The 16,568-nt window shown below is 42.8% G+C and overlaps 1 protein-coding gene across 1 annotated transcript in view; it reads left to right on the top strand.

Annotated features, from left to right (window-relative positions):
• The first annotated feature begins 3,601 nt into the window (after positions 1 to 3,601).
• The window catches only part of LOC310791764 (GATOR1 complex protein DEPDC5-like), a 45,471-nt gene continuing 32,504 nt past the window's right edge, over positions 3,602 to 16,568 (top strand). The window contains exons 1-21 of the mRNA XM_083653418.1: positions 3,602 to 3,865; positions 4,391 to 4,454; positions 4,563 to 4,650; positions 5,055 to 5,101; positions 6,819 to 6,904; positions 7,750 to 7,833; positions 7,922 to 7,971; positions 9,368 to 9,437; positions 10,318 to 10,396; positions 10,490 to 10,551; positions 10,657 to 10,726; positions 10,810 to 10,882; positions 13,000 to 13,103; positions 13,197 to 13,271; positions 14,040 to 14,174; positions 14,266 to 14,327; positions 14,420 to 14,493; positions 14,605 to 14,674; positions 16,114 to 16,150; positions 16,265 to 16,385; positions 16,499 to 16,568. The exon at positions 16,499 to 16,568 is cut by the window's right edge and continues 154 nt beyond it. Of these exons, the coding sequence (XP_083509544.1) occupies positions 4,397 to 4,454; positions 4,563 to 4,650; positions 5,055 to 5,101; positions 6,819 to 6,904; positions 7,750 to 7,833; positions 7,922 to 7,971; positions 9,368 to 9,437; positions 10,318 to 10,396; positions 10,490 to 10,551; positions 10,657 to 10,726; positions 10,810 to 10,882; positions 13,000 to 13,103; positions 13,197 to 13,271; positions 14,040 to 14,174; positions 14,266 to 14,327; positions 14,420 to 14,493; positions 14,605 to 14,674; positions 16,114 to 16,150; positions 16,265 to 16,385; positions 16,499 to 16,568 (1,515 nt within the window). The 5' untranslated portion in view covers positions 3,602 to 3,865; positions 4,391 to 4,396. The remainder of the gene's footprint in view (positions 3,866 to 4,390; positions 4,455 to 4,562; positions 4,651 to 5,054; positions 5,102 to 6,818; positions 6,905 to 7,749; positions 7,834 to 7,921; positions 7,972 to 9,367; positions 9,438 to 10,317; positions 10,397 to 10,489; positions 10,552 to 10,656; positions 10,727 to 10,809; positions 10,883 to 12,999; positions 13,104 to 13,196; positions 13,272 to 14,039; positions 14,175 to 14,265; positions 14,328 to 14,419; positions 14,494 to 14,604; positions 14,675 to 16,113; positions 16,151 to 16,264; positions 16,386 to 16,498) is intronic.

The raw sequence follows: 16,568 nt of genomic DNA, 5'->3' as shown, positions 1-16,568 counted from the left end.
ACACGTGTAGTACCAGGAGGTCACAGCTAGGAGGTCACAGCAAAGATCCAGCGGCAGTACTAATGAACACACAGGGGAGGAAGAGCCAGAACAGAGAGAGAGAGAGAGAGAGAGAGAGAGAGAGAGAGTGAGTTACCTGGCATGCTGTCTGTGGCATCTATGGCGTGTGGCAGTCTGCAGCCAGGGAGAAGATTCTTCTCTTCATTGCCAACTGTGGCCTTAAGCACCTCGGCCCTCGCCTTGGCCACCAGTGCTTCAGAGTGCGAGGAGGACCTGCTGTTACATGTCTCGCTGCTGCTGCTGCTGCTGCTGCTGCTGCTGCTTCCATGTCGGCTGCTGGCCCTGTGAAGTGCAGCGGGAGGCGGGGACTTGATGGGGGAGGAGGAGAGCTCGTGGAGCCCCGTGTCGTCCCGCAGATGCTGGTCCTGAAGCTGCGAGTTGAAAGCAAGAGGGCAGACGTCAAAAACAAGCGACCGCTGGCTTCACAGTCAACAGGTCAAAGAAAATAAGAAGACGCAGGCAAGAAAAGAAAGAAAGAAAGAAAGAAACACACAATAGGAGGCTGTTTTGGATTGTGTTTTTTTTGAAGAAAGAAAGCTGGTGGGAGTAAAGTGAGCAAGTCACCTGTATCGGCTGGAACGAGAAGTCAAACGAACACTCTGAGAAGGACAGCTCGTTGTCCGTGTCCTCGATGGGAGGAACAGAGAACGACAGCTCGTCGTTCACGATGGGAGGCCAGGCTTCCCTCCCATTCAGAGCTGCCTGAGGTCTGACTGGGAGCCTTTGGTGGCCAACACCCAGGATCTTTGGCCGTGTCACCTTGCTGTCGGCTCTGGTGTGCTGAGGCGGTGGACAGACAGGAAGTCGCTGGCTGCTGCTCACGCTGCCTTTGGGGAAGACAGCAGGCTTGGAGTTGCTGCGCGTCATGATGGACCTGGAGAGACACACACACACACACACACATATACGCACAATTTGACACAACACACTTATACACAGCTGTACATAAACACATATAGGCCTACATATCTTTAATCTTCTATTAGGGATGTTTAATGATTAACCCACAATGCGTTCTGTGGAACTCACTGTAGGCTATATTGACTTTGATACCAGCAGAGGACATAACGTTACTTCACCCAAACTACTGGTGGGCCATGGAAACAGAAATGGGGAGGCAAGAAGTGGTCAAAACATAGCGTTCACTCCAGCGTGGGAGTGAACACACACACGTTCACACACACACACGCACGCGCACACGCACACACACACACACACACACACACACACACACACACACACACAGCACTTTGGGGTGAGCTGAACTGGCGGCGTGGATTTGATCAGTGTTGGGCAAGTTAACTTTCCAAATGTAATATACTACATATTACTAGTTACCTTCATTTGAAAGCAATAAGATACTTAAATATGTGCTTTCATAAAAATAAAAAAATACTTGATAAAGTAACTGGTATAATATGACTGAAATCCTATTGGTAATTAGTTATTTACTGCTAAAAGTAATATATTATGTAATATGTTCCTTTTGTAGGGAATTACCCCAACAATAATTGACCGTTAAGGGGTTCCATTTTGAAATGTGAAAATCTTCCAGGGCCTTTAACCCTTTAATCACAACTCTGATCAACACACCAGATTAAGATGATGTACTGTATTTCCCTATATGTTTTTTATATTATATGTTTTTTTATTTCATTAACAGAGCATGTGAACTGGGGCATAAGGGAAATTAATAATCCATCCACATACAAAACATTTAGGTAAAATACCTAAAAGCAGATTGCAAACATTTTCTCCCCCCTTACTCATCAGAAGTATTTGCATGCATAACACATTTGTTGAGACAAAATGTGATGAGCAACAACACAAGAAATCAATCCACAAGTTATTAATGCTAGGCTGTGAAAAATGCTACCATCTGTAAAGGGGAGACTCGTCGGTACATTCAGATAAATTGAGATGAGAGGTCAAGGGACCCCTTTGAAATAGTTTTCCCTCGCCAAAATGTAACCTATGTTTAGAGCGTTATTTAGGCCCCTTCCCTGCAAGCTAGCATATTATGCTCGATATCAATGGCTGCCTTATAGTCCTTCTAGTTTCTTCTGATAACAGGATATTTATTGTAGCTTTAAAACTGACCCTTCTACAGTCTTTTGATTGCCCGTGAAAATCGGGAGTGTGTTGGCAGACCACTCGCGGCCCACCTGCAGTACCGGCTAGTGGGCCGCGGCCCACAGTTTGGGAATCACTGTATCTAACGGTTAAGGAAAATACATGAAAAAAAAACAGTCTAGAAGTGATAGCATCAATGTGTGCTAACTGTCCATATGAGCTAACGTTATGTTTCACAACATGACTGACCTGGCAGGTGCCTGATAAATAAAGTCATCGAAATAACACCAACTCAGAGTGCAATCTCAGACTATTTATTTATTTTCAGTTCGTGATATAACCTCTCTTTCCTGGCTGGACGGTGCTTAGACCTTCGGCTCTAAACAGGTGCTCGCAGCGAGCTCCGAGGCGAACGCACAAACGCACAATCACAGACAGATAGCTTCGAACGAAGACTATCGTCCACTTTTAAAACCGTATGGAAACTGTAAGATGAGTGAGACAGACCTGTGTAGCTACGGAGACATTGTTAGTTGAAGATTTTAATCGAAATCGCTTGTTGTTGTTCAATAAAACGTTAGCTAGCTCTCAGCTAGCTGGATGCAGTTTCAAGACCTAACGTGATGGATGCCGTTTCTGCCGAGTTGCAGAGTAGAAGACCATTTGTTTGTTTGAACGAACAAACGAACGAACAAACAAACAAACAAAAAAACAAACAAACTACACTTACCTTTCTAGAAATGTTGCTGTCGTTGTATCTGTCGTATTTTCTGTCGTTGTTTCACTGATGAGTGATGACTCGACTGACAATTGTGACCGTGGATGAGCAATGAGCATCTGATGGCGCGCCGTTATTTTTAAATGCCCGAAAGCGGTGCTGTGATTGGTTCCGGATCGTCACGTGACATCATGTAGAGATCCTTTTCACGGGCGCCATCTTGTGCCAAAAAGGCAGAATAAACACAGGTGCAAGCAAAACACTAATGAGGGTTTCCAGATTCCAATCATGGAAGGTGGAAACCCTTTAGTTAGTGTTTTGCAGCATTTCTGCAGTTTTGGGTAATTATCATCCAGTCAAATGCATTTACTTACATTATTTATGTAGGCCTACAATATTTTTTATAGCACACACTAATTCATTTTTAAAATGTAGTTACTCAATTACAGTTACTGAATTCTGAAATAGTAACTGGGCTAGCTACTAGTTACTTTAGAACATGACAATAATGGCAAAAATGCTGTATTATATCATGAATGGGATCACTTGGGTGGACAATGGGTGGACACATGGGTGGACATTGTAAATAGTTAGCACTGAGAAGATGATACAATTCAGTAGGTGGCGGTAATGCAATATTTTGGATGCCAACCGCCGTCAAACCAAACAGAAGAAGAAGGTGGGCTGCTGGGAGCCAATCAGCGAGAGCCCACGCGGACGACATTTCCTTGTTTTGGAGGAAGTGGAAAAGCTGCTCAGTTTCAGTAGTAAACAGCTCTGAATCGAGCTTTCCATAAACAACTATTCTGCCTTATTTTATTTAAATGTGTTCTCAAGGCACTTGCTTACTTCATCTTTAGTAACTTAACTGAGGTTCGTGGGTAGTGTTGTTAGTTGTTCATGGTTAGACAGTATTAGTTTAGTTATTATCAGTTCTTGTCTCAGCATGCTAGGCTAGGAAATGTCAACAACACGGGACAGTTAGCTAGCTAACGTTACTGGCTGCTTGTTCAGGTAAAAGTTAACTCCTTTTATATGCTGCTCATTTGTCACATTTTGATTGAGTAACTAACCATAGTTGTGCTGACTAGGGTTAAACGCTTTTCTGACTGCCCCGATACTGTCCTGTATGGAGAGAAGATGGTACATTATGTCCAACTCCATTCAACAAATCTGGCAGTTTTATGTGACCGTGCGTCTCATAGAACATGACTCGGGACCTCTAATGTCATCGTTAGGGCTCACTGGACAATTCAGCCCAATGAGATTCACCATCTTAATCTAAATAAAAGACGAACCTCCCACCACTGTGTGGAAGATTATGAGAATAACAGGTGGAACTATTCTAAAGGTTGACATCTTGTTTAAATGAGTGCTATTTTGATCATATATGCCAAATTGATAAGATTTTTGAATAGGTTTTAGCAAGACCACCTCTCCATAAAAGAGAAGGAATCAGGGCAGACTTGCATATACATACAATTACAAACCTTTATAGAAACTTAATGAACTCGATCTTGATTGTTATCCCTCTGCTAGTTCATCATGAAGACTAATAAATCATATAAGCTTGTGGTGCACAAGAAAGGCTTTGGCGGGAGTGGTAAGTGAAACAAAGTCACTTCATACTTTTTAAAGATTTGGTTTCCATTTGGCTTCAATTACACACATTTTTACACACATTTTCAAATGTTTTTTTTCTGTTGAACAGATGATGAGTTGGTTGTCAACCCCAAAGTTTTCCCTCAAGTCAGTCTTGGGGATATAATCGAGATCGCACACCCCACTGATGAATACAGGTGAGCCTGTATAACAGAGTGACTTATGCCTTCAGCTGATCCTTAGTGTGTTGTTAATATTCTTCTTCCCCTGATCTCTTAAACCACAGGGTTTCAAAGTCTGAGACACAAAGCTTGGAAAACGCTCAATTCCTGGATGCCTATGAGATCATCATTGTGTTATTTGATCCCATAGACACTCAACAATTGTGCCAAGATAGCCAGATATTGCTGTTTGACGTACTTCAGATTAGACCAAATTACAGAGAAAGGTCTGTCGAATGCCATTTATTTGTTTCTGACTCTAGGAAAGTGAGAAAAACAGTCAGCCTCCCCTGAAACTGTTTGGAGCCCCCCTGGGGAGGCCTGCCTCCCTCTTTGAAAACCTCTCCCTTAAATAATCATCCTCTCTTTTAAATTCCCAGTCCTCTCCTGCTGCAGGTGAAGAGTCTCAAAGAAGACCTTCAGAAAGGTACATGAATTATGGTCTGACACTGTATGTATTTCACAGTGTGTTTGTCATGTACAAGCGATTAGATGAGACTAGATTATATAACACTTTCATGATCTCTGCAGTGCCGAAATCGATTAGTCGACTGATGTAATTTTGATAATCGATTCATCGTTTTAGTAATTTATCATGTAAAAATACGAAACATTTGCAGGTTACAGCTTAACAAATGCTAAAATGTGCTGCTTTCCTCGGTTTCATATCCGTATGAAATTGATAATTTTGGGCTCTTGTGAAACCTCTGATGGGCAGTTGTCATTTTATTTTCAATACTATGTTTATTGGCTTTTGTTCATTTAAATAACCAGAACATCCACATTGAAACAAACTAAAATAAAACCCTCCCTGCAATGACCAATAATATTCTTGGTACAAAGAGATGCTTAACATAATATCAAATACAGGTACAAAATAGGTAATTAAATACAAGAAAAACATACTTATACATGAAACACAATAAATTATATAAACAAGTAGACAAATATAAACAGGAGCGAAGGTAAAAAAAGAAAAAATCTGTCATCATCCTATGCTTTCCCCTCATTCACAACCATCTTGCTCTAGCTATAATGCAAATTACAAGTTACTTTCCATTAGGCCAGGCATGTCCAAAGTCCGGCCCGGGGGCCAATTGCGGCCCGCGGACCCATTTTAAGTGGCCCTCGGCTTGGCTCTCAAAATCTACTGTAAATAATAATGTAATATACTATATGTGGCCCTCCACACAGTATTAACAAGCAAGTTCAATTAGCATTTTCTGTTCACCTAACGATGACAGCACTATCATACAGTCTGTAGACAAGCACCAAGTAGGACCAACACAGGCACAACTAATGTTATCAGATGGTAAACAAAATCCTTAAGAGTACAGAGTACACATGCAGGGAAATAAGGTGGCAATTTCTTCAATGCACTTAATCCAACTGTCAGTTTATTAGGATTAAAAAGGTGTCATTTGACCGGCGTAATATAAATCCTGAGCTCTATTTATACTGTAACAGTTTGTCTCTGGTGTTTCTAGTCTGGGTTTTGGGCCTGAAGGCATGTATCCTCCCAGAGATCATGTATCCTCCCAGAGCTTTCTAGCTGAAGATCCTTCTCTTATGCAGATAGACAAGAAAGGGAGTTGTCTTTAGAACCTGCTAGTAATATATCACAACATTTTTACAGGCAGTTGTCATTTGTGACATTTTATAGAATAAATTGAATAATCGAGGGGCCGAAGTGTTCAATATGAGAAATATGCATTGTAGCTATTTACATGGTCAGATATGCAGCTGGCGGTGACATAACAAACATTTTATCATATCAACATTTTGTCCTCTTACTCCCTGATGAAGGCTCCTGTGTGAGCAGAAACATGTTGGTGTTTTTTAATCTATAGCCATGTTTAAAATAAAGGCTTTTTAAAAAATTTCTACTACAAAGACCAGTGTTGCTGTGGGATTTTTTAAGGTTTGCTCTCTTCCACTCTCCACAAAGGTTTTTTTTGCGGGAGACAAACTTTATTTTTCTATTAACAAACATTTTATCATATCGCTGTTGTCCTGTGAAAACCGTGTATCTTCAATTTTGGTTGATTTTCCATCTGCTGTGCCATCGGTAGAATATACAAAAGCATACTGCCATTGCCCTTCACTAAGAATATCTAACTGATGGATATTTTCTCCTAATCTAGAGACAATCAGCGTGGACCAGACAGTGGCACAGGCCTTCAAGCTGCGGGCGTACCAGGATGTCATTGTGAACATCGTGGACCCTAAGGTACGTTTCCTCTGAAGCGGCTGTGGCGGGACCATATTTAAGTTCAACAGCAGCTCTTAGCGGCCGTGCAGACCCAACGCGCTTATTTGAGCTGCCAGCACCTTTCTGCAATTCATTCTCTATGGTAAGGACGCGCTAAGCGCTACGCTCGTCTTTCAAGGAACGCACCTGGCGTTTAAGCGTTCTTGGCGGCTCGTGTTTTTTGATGGAGCGCTCTGGGCATCTCAAGCTGAAAAAAGTTGAACATTTGGAGGAAAAGCGCGTCAATGTCACTCCTCCTACCAGGGGGATCTTCAAACTCCGCTGCTGCCAGAATTGCCAATAATCTGGCTTTCATGTTTACAGTGCAAATGATCAACAACATGAAACAGACGAAACTAGCTGGCTACCGTCCGTGTGATCGTTGCGTCCTGAACTGTACTGCACGCGACTGCAGGGAAAAACAAAACGAAGCACAAAAAAGCTCAGTGAGCTGTGTTTTGTGCGCAATGGAAGCACTCTCCACATTATTTCCAAAGCGTTCACACGCGTTGTGCGTACTAATCTTACACCCCATTTACCCCTGGTTTTTAAATGTGACCTGTATCCGGATAAGTTATCTGGATAATGGTCACATTTAAAAAGCAGGTGTAAATGGGGTGTAAAAGATCTGAACACAATGTGAGCCAGGCTACCTCCAAATGTGGTCAGGAAGATCTGATCACATCCTGATCACGATGCATTTACACCTTGCATTAGCATGCATTTTTCCTTACACCAGATAACATCCCAGATAACTTCTCCGGATACAGGTCACATTTAAAAAGCAGATGTAAATGGGGTGTTATAGTGCGTTTTCCTCACAGGATGTAACACTGGACCTCGTGGAGCTGACCTTCAAAGACCAGTATATCGGCAGGGGCGACATGTGGAGGCTTAAGAAGAATCTGGTGAGGCATAATGTGTGTTTGACATACCTGGATGTAATATGGAATAGCTTGTAGATGTGAGCTTTTAACTTGTATACTGTTTTTACAGGTGAGCACCTGTGCTTATGTGACCCAGAAGGTGGAGTTTGCAGGCATCAGGTAGGCATTATTGTGGCACCTGAATACCACAGACCGCAGGTTCTGACACCGTTGAGGCACAAATGCTAGGAAGCAGAGTAATATATAAAAAATAGCAATCTTTATTTAGAAAAAGGTTGTTTTGTTAATTAAAACAGCTCTCAGCACAACAGCACAGGTTGATTATGGCAGGACAGGTGGCAGTACAGGATGACAGTAATCAAGTAAAAAGAACACAAACCACCCTCCCCCAAAATACAGGCAAGACATTATATATACCTTGTACAGGCGGTCCACCGGCACACACACAGAAGGAATTAAGGCCAGACGCCTCTCCGACACTGGGCCCGCTCTCCTACAAAGAGATCCCTTCATTAATTTATTAGTCCGCAACGCCGGACAATGACGCTTCAACATAACATATGGACCAGGCCAGGGACTTACCCCAAACACAGCACACGCTGTCGTCAGCCCGTCGCACCCTCGCAAGCTGCTCAATACGCCGCTGGGCCACTGGCTGTAACTGCTAAATGCAGCTGAGTCCAATCAGGACATCGGGGCAGTGTGTACCACAACGTGCGGGATCCCAACCCTTCGCGGAGGCGACCAAGCCCAGTCTGACAGCCGCGGATCGCCAACAGGTGCGTCTTATTGCCTAATCACAGCTCCGCACTCAGATTACACTTCCGGCCAGACCAGCGCAAGTCCACCGGGCTACATTATCAAACATATTATGTACAATGTACATTGTGTTTACGTCAAGGCATTTGCACTAGTGACGAAGGCTTCTTGCTGAAACGCGTACGTTGTTGTTTGAAACAGGAATAAAAACCCTCAAAAGGACATTTTTGAGTGCTGGCTCCTTCTCTACTGCTCTATGACATTTACACTAGTGACATGAAGTAGGTGTACACTGGGGAATATGTTAACATGTATCTCTACAGTTTTTCTATGATCAGCAAGCACCCAACTGATAGTATGTGTAAAGGAAACAAAAGGCAAATGTGCCAATTTGAGTGCTGAAGTTAGGGGGAAAAGAAGTTGCTTTGTTTTGATGTCCCCTGCATGCATGTATGTTTACTAGGGATGTCACAATATATCGTCCCACGATATATCGCGATATCAAAACGTGACGATATGTATCGTTGAGATGAAACTCATTTGCAGAAACACTAGTAGAAGAAGAAGAAGAACTCATTTGCGGAGTCAGACAAAATGGAGGACGTTACAGACACGGAGGATGAAAATGGTGAAATTACTCAAATTAGCGTGGAGGATGCCCCCTCGACTTACAAATCTATCGCAAAAAAATATTGTTAAAATATCGTATCGTTATCGTGAACCCAATATCGTGTATCGTATCGTGAACTGAGTGTATCGTGACACCCCTAATGTTTACAATGTTTTCCCTCTCTAGAGCCCAGGCCAGTGAGCTGTGGGTGAAGGGAGAGAAGGTCACCTGTGGTTACATCAGTGAAGACACCAGGGTAAGAAATGGGCTTCCACCTATATGGCTTTTTGAAGGCTGATGCTGATATTTTCCGACATATGATATTTTCAAGTCGGCGATAGCCAATATTTTGTGTCAATTAAAAGTACTGCATCTTTTTAAATTTGACCTTTTTCAAGCCAAGAAATTGCAAGTTATTTTCGGTGTTTCTTTAGGAATTGTGTTCTTGTCAGCGTGGAAAACGCTCTGAAACAGCATTTAGAGTGACCATCATCGTTAGGGATGTTCATTTTGAACAATTTCCATAATCGAAATTCGGGAAAATTAACGATCAATTATCGATTATCGATAGCATAATAACAATAATAATAATATATATATATATATATATATATATATATGTATATGTATATATATATATATATATATATATATATATATATATATATATATATATATATATATATATATATTACTCTGGTCTGGTAATAACGTTGCGCGTTCTCGGCCAGCTATAATGGAGATGCCGCTGTGTAGTAAGAATATCAGGCACTAGCGCTGTGGCCAAGTAAACAAACATTCCAAACAACATGAATTCCCCATGTTTAAAACAGTTTTGTTGGCACAAAGGCCCCCGCCCAGCCAGAAAACTAGAGACTATATGAAGCTCCACCTGCAATGGAGTGGGGCGAGGAGGAACGAATTCCACCCAAACCTAGTCCGCAAAAAAAAAAAAAAAAAAATCTGAAAAAAATTCGAGGTGGCATAGTGTTGTCTTCACACACAAAAAATGGTGAAATGCATCTTTAGCGGTGTAAGATTTTTTCTTTTTTAACCAGCCAGTATAGCTCACTCCCCTTACTTCACTCTAGCATGTATTCATGTCGGAGTCACAGTGATGCTGTCTTGTGCTACAGGTGGTGTTCAGATCCACATCGGCGATGGTATACATCTTCATCCAGATGAGCTGTGAGATGTGGGACTTTGACATCTATGGTTAGTTGAACCTCCGTTTTCCTCTCCATGAGGTTCATGATACTGCCTTTGGTCACCAGAGGAGACTGTCTTATTTGAATGTTCTGCTTTCAGGCGACCTCTACTTTGAGAAGGCAGTAAACGGTTTCCTGTCTGACCTTTTTGCCAAATGGAAGGTTTGCAATTTGACATTATTTAGCCTCTGTTGGCATTCTTAAAAGCTTTCAAATACGACACAGAAGTAACGTTGTTCTGACGTCTGATCACATGTTTCCCACTAGGAGAAGAACTGTAGCCATGAAGTGACAGTTGTACTTTTCTCACGCACCTTCTACAGTGCTAAAACTATGGGTGAGCCTATTTTCCTCCTCATTGCAATGATTTACGCTGCAGCAGCAACATGGCAGCAACATCTGAGCTGCTCTTTTTCTCAGATGAGTTCCCTGAGATTCTGAGAGGGTCCATCAGGCAGGATCACGAGGGACGCTTCTATGAAGACTTCTACAGGTGAGCATCCATCTATTGCTTATGTCTACTCATAGACCAGACCTGGGCAAAAGGCGGCCCGCGCTGGAATTGCAATTTTTTTTTTTTTTTTTTTTTTTTTTACAGTGCACCTGAATGCAACATGCAAGGTACCCGCTGAATAAGTGTCCAAATGTTCATGTTATTCTTGGCAATACTCCACTTCTGTTATAACATTTCAGTGTGGTATGGAATATCTTTCAGTAATCTTTATGACTAAAAGGCTAAAAGTAATCTAATGTGTAAGAAATGACTGTTCTACATTGAAGTAAAAATGGAAATAATTAACTTGTTGGTTTTGGATTTATTTAGCTTCAAGAGTGCATTTTTGTTCGTGTGACCCTCAACACAGGCTTTGAGAATCCCGGGCCACTTACTGATACTTATGCTTAAATTAACACTCATATTCTGGTTTATTTAAAGAAAAACATTTTGGCTAGTGGAAATTCTAATTGGCTGGTAACTTTAAAATATAGCAGCCATATTGGCAGGTGGTCAAAAAAGTTAATGACATAGGAGTGAGTGAGAAAAGGATCAAATATTGGTGTTTAAGACTGAATAATGACATCACAACTGTTAATTTAAAATGAGGTATTCCTCTAAACCTGACTTCAAATGCCCCCAAAAAATTTGTGCCGGCGCCATTCGGCCCCCAACGCTCAGCAAAATCTGGCCCTCTGCTAGCGAGGACATTTTTTTGTAGCCCTCTCTATCATCAAAGTTCCTGGGTTACGGCATGACAATATTTGTTCGGCCCCCGGCAACAATCTGGGTTTCTCATGTGGCCCCCTATGAAAAATAATTGCCCACCCCTGATATAGACCGTATAAAATATGGACATAGCCACCGTGATGTCACCCATTGGTTTGTGGATGTTTACTTTTGAAGCCTTGAGTCTGGTATTTTCACCGTCGGCATTCCCAGATGGTTACGTGAAAAGAAACCATCTGGCAGCGTCATTTTCTCCCCAATTGTACCCGGCCAATTTCCCCCTGCCAGCCCCGGTCGCTGCTCCACCCTCTCTGCCGATCTCGGGAGAGCCGTAGACTAGCACCGTGCTTCCTCCGACACATGCCCAGTTGCCAGCCGCTTCTTTTTCACCTGACAGCAGGGAGCTTCACCGGCAGGACATAGCACGTGGGAGGATCACGCTATTCCCACCGGTCCCCTTCCGCCCTGAACAGGCGCCACCGACCGACCAGAGGAGGCGCTAGTGCGGCGACCAGGACACATACCCCCCAATCCGGCTTCCCACCTGCAGACACAGCCAATCGTGCCTGTATGGACGCCCGACCAAGCCGGAGGCAACAAGGGGGCACGAACCTGCGACCCTCGTGTTGGTAGGCAGGGAATCTACCGCTACACTACCCGACCCTTAAAAAGTGTTAATCGCCATTTGATGATGTACTAAATTTTGTAGCTATTGTGCTGATTGTGTTAAATGAACATAATATGGGGCAGTGGTGGCCCAATGGTTAGAGAAGCGAGCTTGTGACCGGAAGGTCGTCGGTTCAATCCCCGGGACCGGCAGGATAAATCTGGGTGGGGAAAGTGAAAAGGCAGCGCTTGCCCCTCCCTCATTACCACCACTGAGGTGCCCTTGAGCAAGGCCCTTAACCCCAACCGCTCCAGTGGAGCTGCTCAGTGGCCAACAGATCAGACTGTGGTTGTACTGGTCAGCTTCCAGGTATGAATGTGTGTGTGAATGTGAACAGGGCACTCTGAAAAAGAGAGCATTGCTCTCAGTGAGACTCCCCCTGTATAAATAAAGGCAAAAAAAAATATATATATATATCGTCTCATATCGATCGCAGACCCCTGATTTGAATCGAAATCGTACTGTGGCAGACTTTGTGATATCAGCAAATATGGTTATCCAAAGAATCTACTGTATATAATATCGTATCGTGATGAAACTTGTGATTTACACCCCTATCGCTGATGTGACAAAAGGGACGTTGAGCTCTTAAAATATATGGAAAAGGACTTAAAGAAGCTATTAAAAGGTATTGGATTTAACTTGATCATTCCTCCACATACCCTGGTCAGGTTCACTTGGATCTTTGCGTTGCGTTACATGTTGACCTTTTTGTGTGCAGGGTGGTGGCTCAGAACGAGAGGCGGGACGAGTGGACCACATTACTGGTCACCGTCAAGAAGCTCTTCATCCAGTATCCCATCCTGGTGCGGCTGAAGGAAGCAGGTATAGTCATGTGACCTGGCAAATGGGGCTGAGCTGGGATCATGTGACTTTAGTAACGGAATCCTTGCGTTTGTGAATTTGTTTTGCCGACAGATGGCTTCCCCTCCGGTCACAACTCCACCGCTGCTCAAGGAAATTACCTGGAGGCCATTAACCTTTCCTTCAATGGTTAGTGCGCTTTTTTTCTCCTGATTAAACTTTTTTTAATGGCTTTTTAGCGTTTAAAACATATTACAATACTTATAGATAATAAGGAAATTTGACAAAGCAAAACAAAAGAAAACAAACAAAAGAGAGACAAAAAATTTAATAAATAAATAAAGAGAGATAGAAAAATGCACGTTCTTCTTGACAGTATATATCATGAAATAAACAATATTACATGTCAGTTAAAGCAGTGGTTCCATGCACCACCAGGGGTCCAAAAGAGGCTCCCACGGGGTCCCCAGCAGAATGGTGAACAGTCAAGCCTCTCCACTACTGTACCTCCCCATCAATTAGATAATTATGTTATTATATTTATAGAGCATTATTTTATAATATTATAATATGATTTATTATAGAGCATTGGCCGCCCCGATCACAGCCCTAGTGCTATCCCTCCATTCACAACACAGACAGTCATGGGACTACGGGTAGCATCATGTTAAACAATACAAACTCTTCTCAGACCTTGTCTCATGAAATCACCATCAGCCCAACGTGGACCATTTAGGTGGTCCTTGATATAAAAACGAAGTTGAGAACCACTGGATTGGACAATGCACAGAGACCAGGCATGTACAGAGTATATGAGTATCAGTTGTCATTAGGTATGCGTCATCTGTATCGGCCAACGACATTGGCTAGTGCTCTAAACTCTGCAGCAGCACTCTTAACAGTCTCTTTCCTGTGTTACTAAAACCAAAATGCTCCAATTCACCGCCTCTTCCACAGTTTTCGACAAGCACTACATCAACCGCAACTTTGACCGCACTGGCCAGATGTCTGTGGTCATCACGCCGGGGGTGGGCGTGTTCGAAGTGGACCGTCTGCTCATGATCCTCACCAAACAGCGCATGATCGACAACGGTGAGTCCGGCGATACAAAATAAATAACACTTTGAGTCAACGCATACAGCTATCATGAAACATATCGTCTCAAATGCTTTCCCCTTGTCAGGTATTGGAGTAGACTTGGTGTGTATGGGCGAGCAGCCACTGCATGCAGTACCACTATTAAAGGTAAGATATTCAGGAGACCCGTCACTCCGGTTGTATTCGGCGGTACGTCGTCTTTGCCTGCTGACTGATGATGTCTCCCTTGCGCTCTGCAGCTGCACAACAGGACGGTGCCTGGAGACTCTCGTGCCGGGGATGACTACAACCTGCCGCACTGGATCAACCACAGGCAAGACAACACACACGCTTGATGGGAACACAGGATTGATAGAGTTGAATCTAAAATGACGTGTAAAGGTGGAATTCATTGAACTAATAATGACATCTTTGGTTCCCACAGTTTCTATACGTCCAAAAGCCAGAACTCTTGCAGCTCCTTCACCCCTCGAATCAAGCTGGCGGGTCGTAAGGTACATCCACACAAGACAGTGACTATGTTTACTAGGGGTGTCACGATACACTCAGTTCACGATACGATACGTATCACGATACTGGGTTCACGATAATGATACGATACGATACGATTTTAATAATATTTTTTTAAACTTGAATAATGACAATATATGACTGGAAAAGTAGTATTTTATTTGAAATGCACAAATACAAAACATGCTGTTGTGGGAAATTGTTATTACAATAACAACTAGAAAAAACATGAGATTGGAGATAAGGCTTATCTTGAAATAGAATGAGTTACACCGTCACTTAGATTTACTTTGAACTAAAAGGTTTCTCAGCAGTATAAATTCTCATTATGCATCTTCAGTTTTTCTTCAAACTCAAACAACAAGACTTTTCTTAGTCTATTTTTTATGCATCTTCAGTTTTTCCTGTCAAGTAAACAGTTTTGCCAGAAACTCAATTGAATGGTTTCTCTCCTGTATAACTTCTCATGTGTCTCTTCAGAGACTTGTTCAACTGAACTACTTTCCACACATTGAACTTCAACAAACAAAGACGTTTCTTTGTCTACTTTTGAAAAAAAAAAAAAAAAAAAAAAAAAAATTCACGATATGAGATTTCATCTCAACGATACATATCGTGACGTTTTACTATCGCAAAATTTCGTGGGACGATATATTGTGACACCCCTAATGTTTACATAATGTCAGGACTTCTTTTTACCGGTGGCACTCATCTTTTCTTCTGTAATCCAGTTGTGCAACAGTCGCTGGAAGCTAAGGCATGCGTCGTCAAGCAGTTGTATATGTCACAAAATGCTGCGAAAACTCCGATATGACATCACAGTGCTATTAAGGTGTATACATGTCTACAACGCACTTCAATAATGCAACTAAGAGGGGAATACTCCACGTCTCATTTCCACTATTGCTTACTCCGACTATAGAGACACTGCATAAAATAGGCCACGCCCATCACGGGGGAAAAGCTCCGTTCATTTCCACACACCAGTGTCATTTTCCTTGAATTAAACATAGCTAAAAGCTGTTGTGTGGTGGGCTGGGCTGCACAGACAACAAATGTAAAAAATCGCCAGTTAAAGTTTTTTTGTACTCCCGAGGAAAACAAGGAAGCCATTGAGAATTGGCAAGAAGAAAAATGTGGATGTTGCTGTCAATGAAGTAAGTTGGAGTGTTCATCTTCCGTATATACGATATTTTTGTGCAACACCCGGCCATGCACGCGACATAGGAGAACGCCAGGATTGGACGGGAATTTGTGTTTTCCCCCGTTTTGGGCGTGGCTTCTGAATGATGACGCGTTACGCAGTGTCTCTATGGCCTTATTCGGGTAATCAGATTAAGCTAATCGGTATTGTCTTAATCGGGTTAATATGGGAATATTGCAGTACATGTAAACTTAGTCAATGTTTTGTTTTTATTTCTAGCTTCATGCGGAACGATTCAAGAGCAACAAAGACCACAGTAAGATGCCACTGTTTGTCTCTGGGCTCCTTTTGACTTTCTCCAAGCGTTCACCAGGTCATGATGTTCCATCATGTGTCCCCAAACCTCCTCTCTCTCCATGATCTGTTCCAGCTCTCTGTGCTCCAAAGGACTCTGAGAACAGCCTCCCCATACAGGTGGACTACGACGCCCACGACGCTCAGGTGTTCCGGCTTCCCGGTCCGTCGCGAGCTCAGAGGAGCACCAACTTCAGGTTTGTGACCAAATCGCGCCAAACGCCACACTGGTCCTATATATAGATAATATATATAGATATCTATAGATCCTTTGGACTCGTGAGACCTGACCATGTGACTCGTCTGTCAGGATTGGTCGCGACAAAGAGGCGAGCGGACGGAAGAGCTGGGGCTCGGCGGACATCGGCGGAGGCGTCGGG

This window comes from Poromitra crassiceps (genome assembly GCF_964638095.1).
Source record: "Poromitra crassiceps genome assembly, chromosome: 17".
Classification (NCBI taxonomy): Eukaryota; Metazoa; Chordata; class Actinopteri; order Beryciformes; family Melamphaidae; genus Poromitra; species Poromitra crassiceps.
Note: the sequence above shows the minus strand (reverse complement) of the source record. Positions and strands in the feature narration are given on the sequence as shown.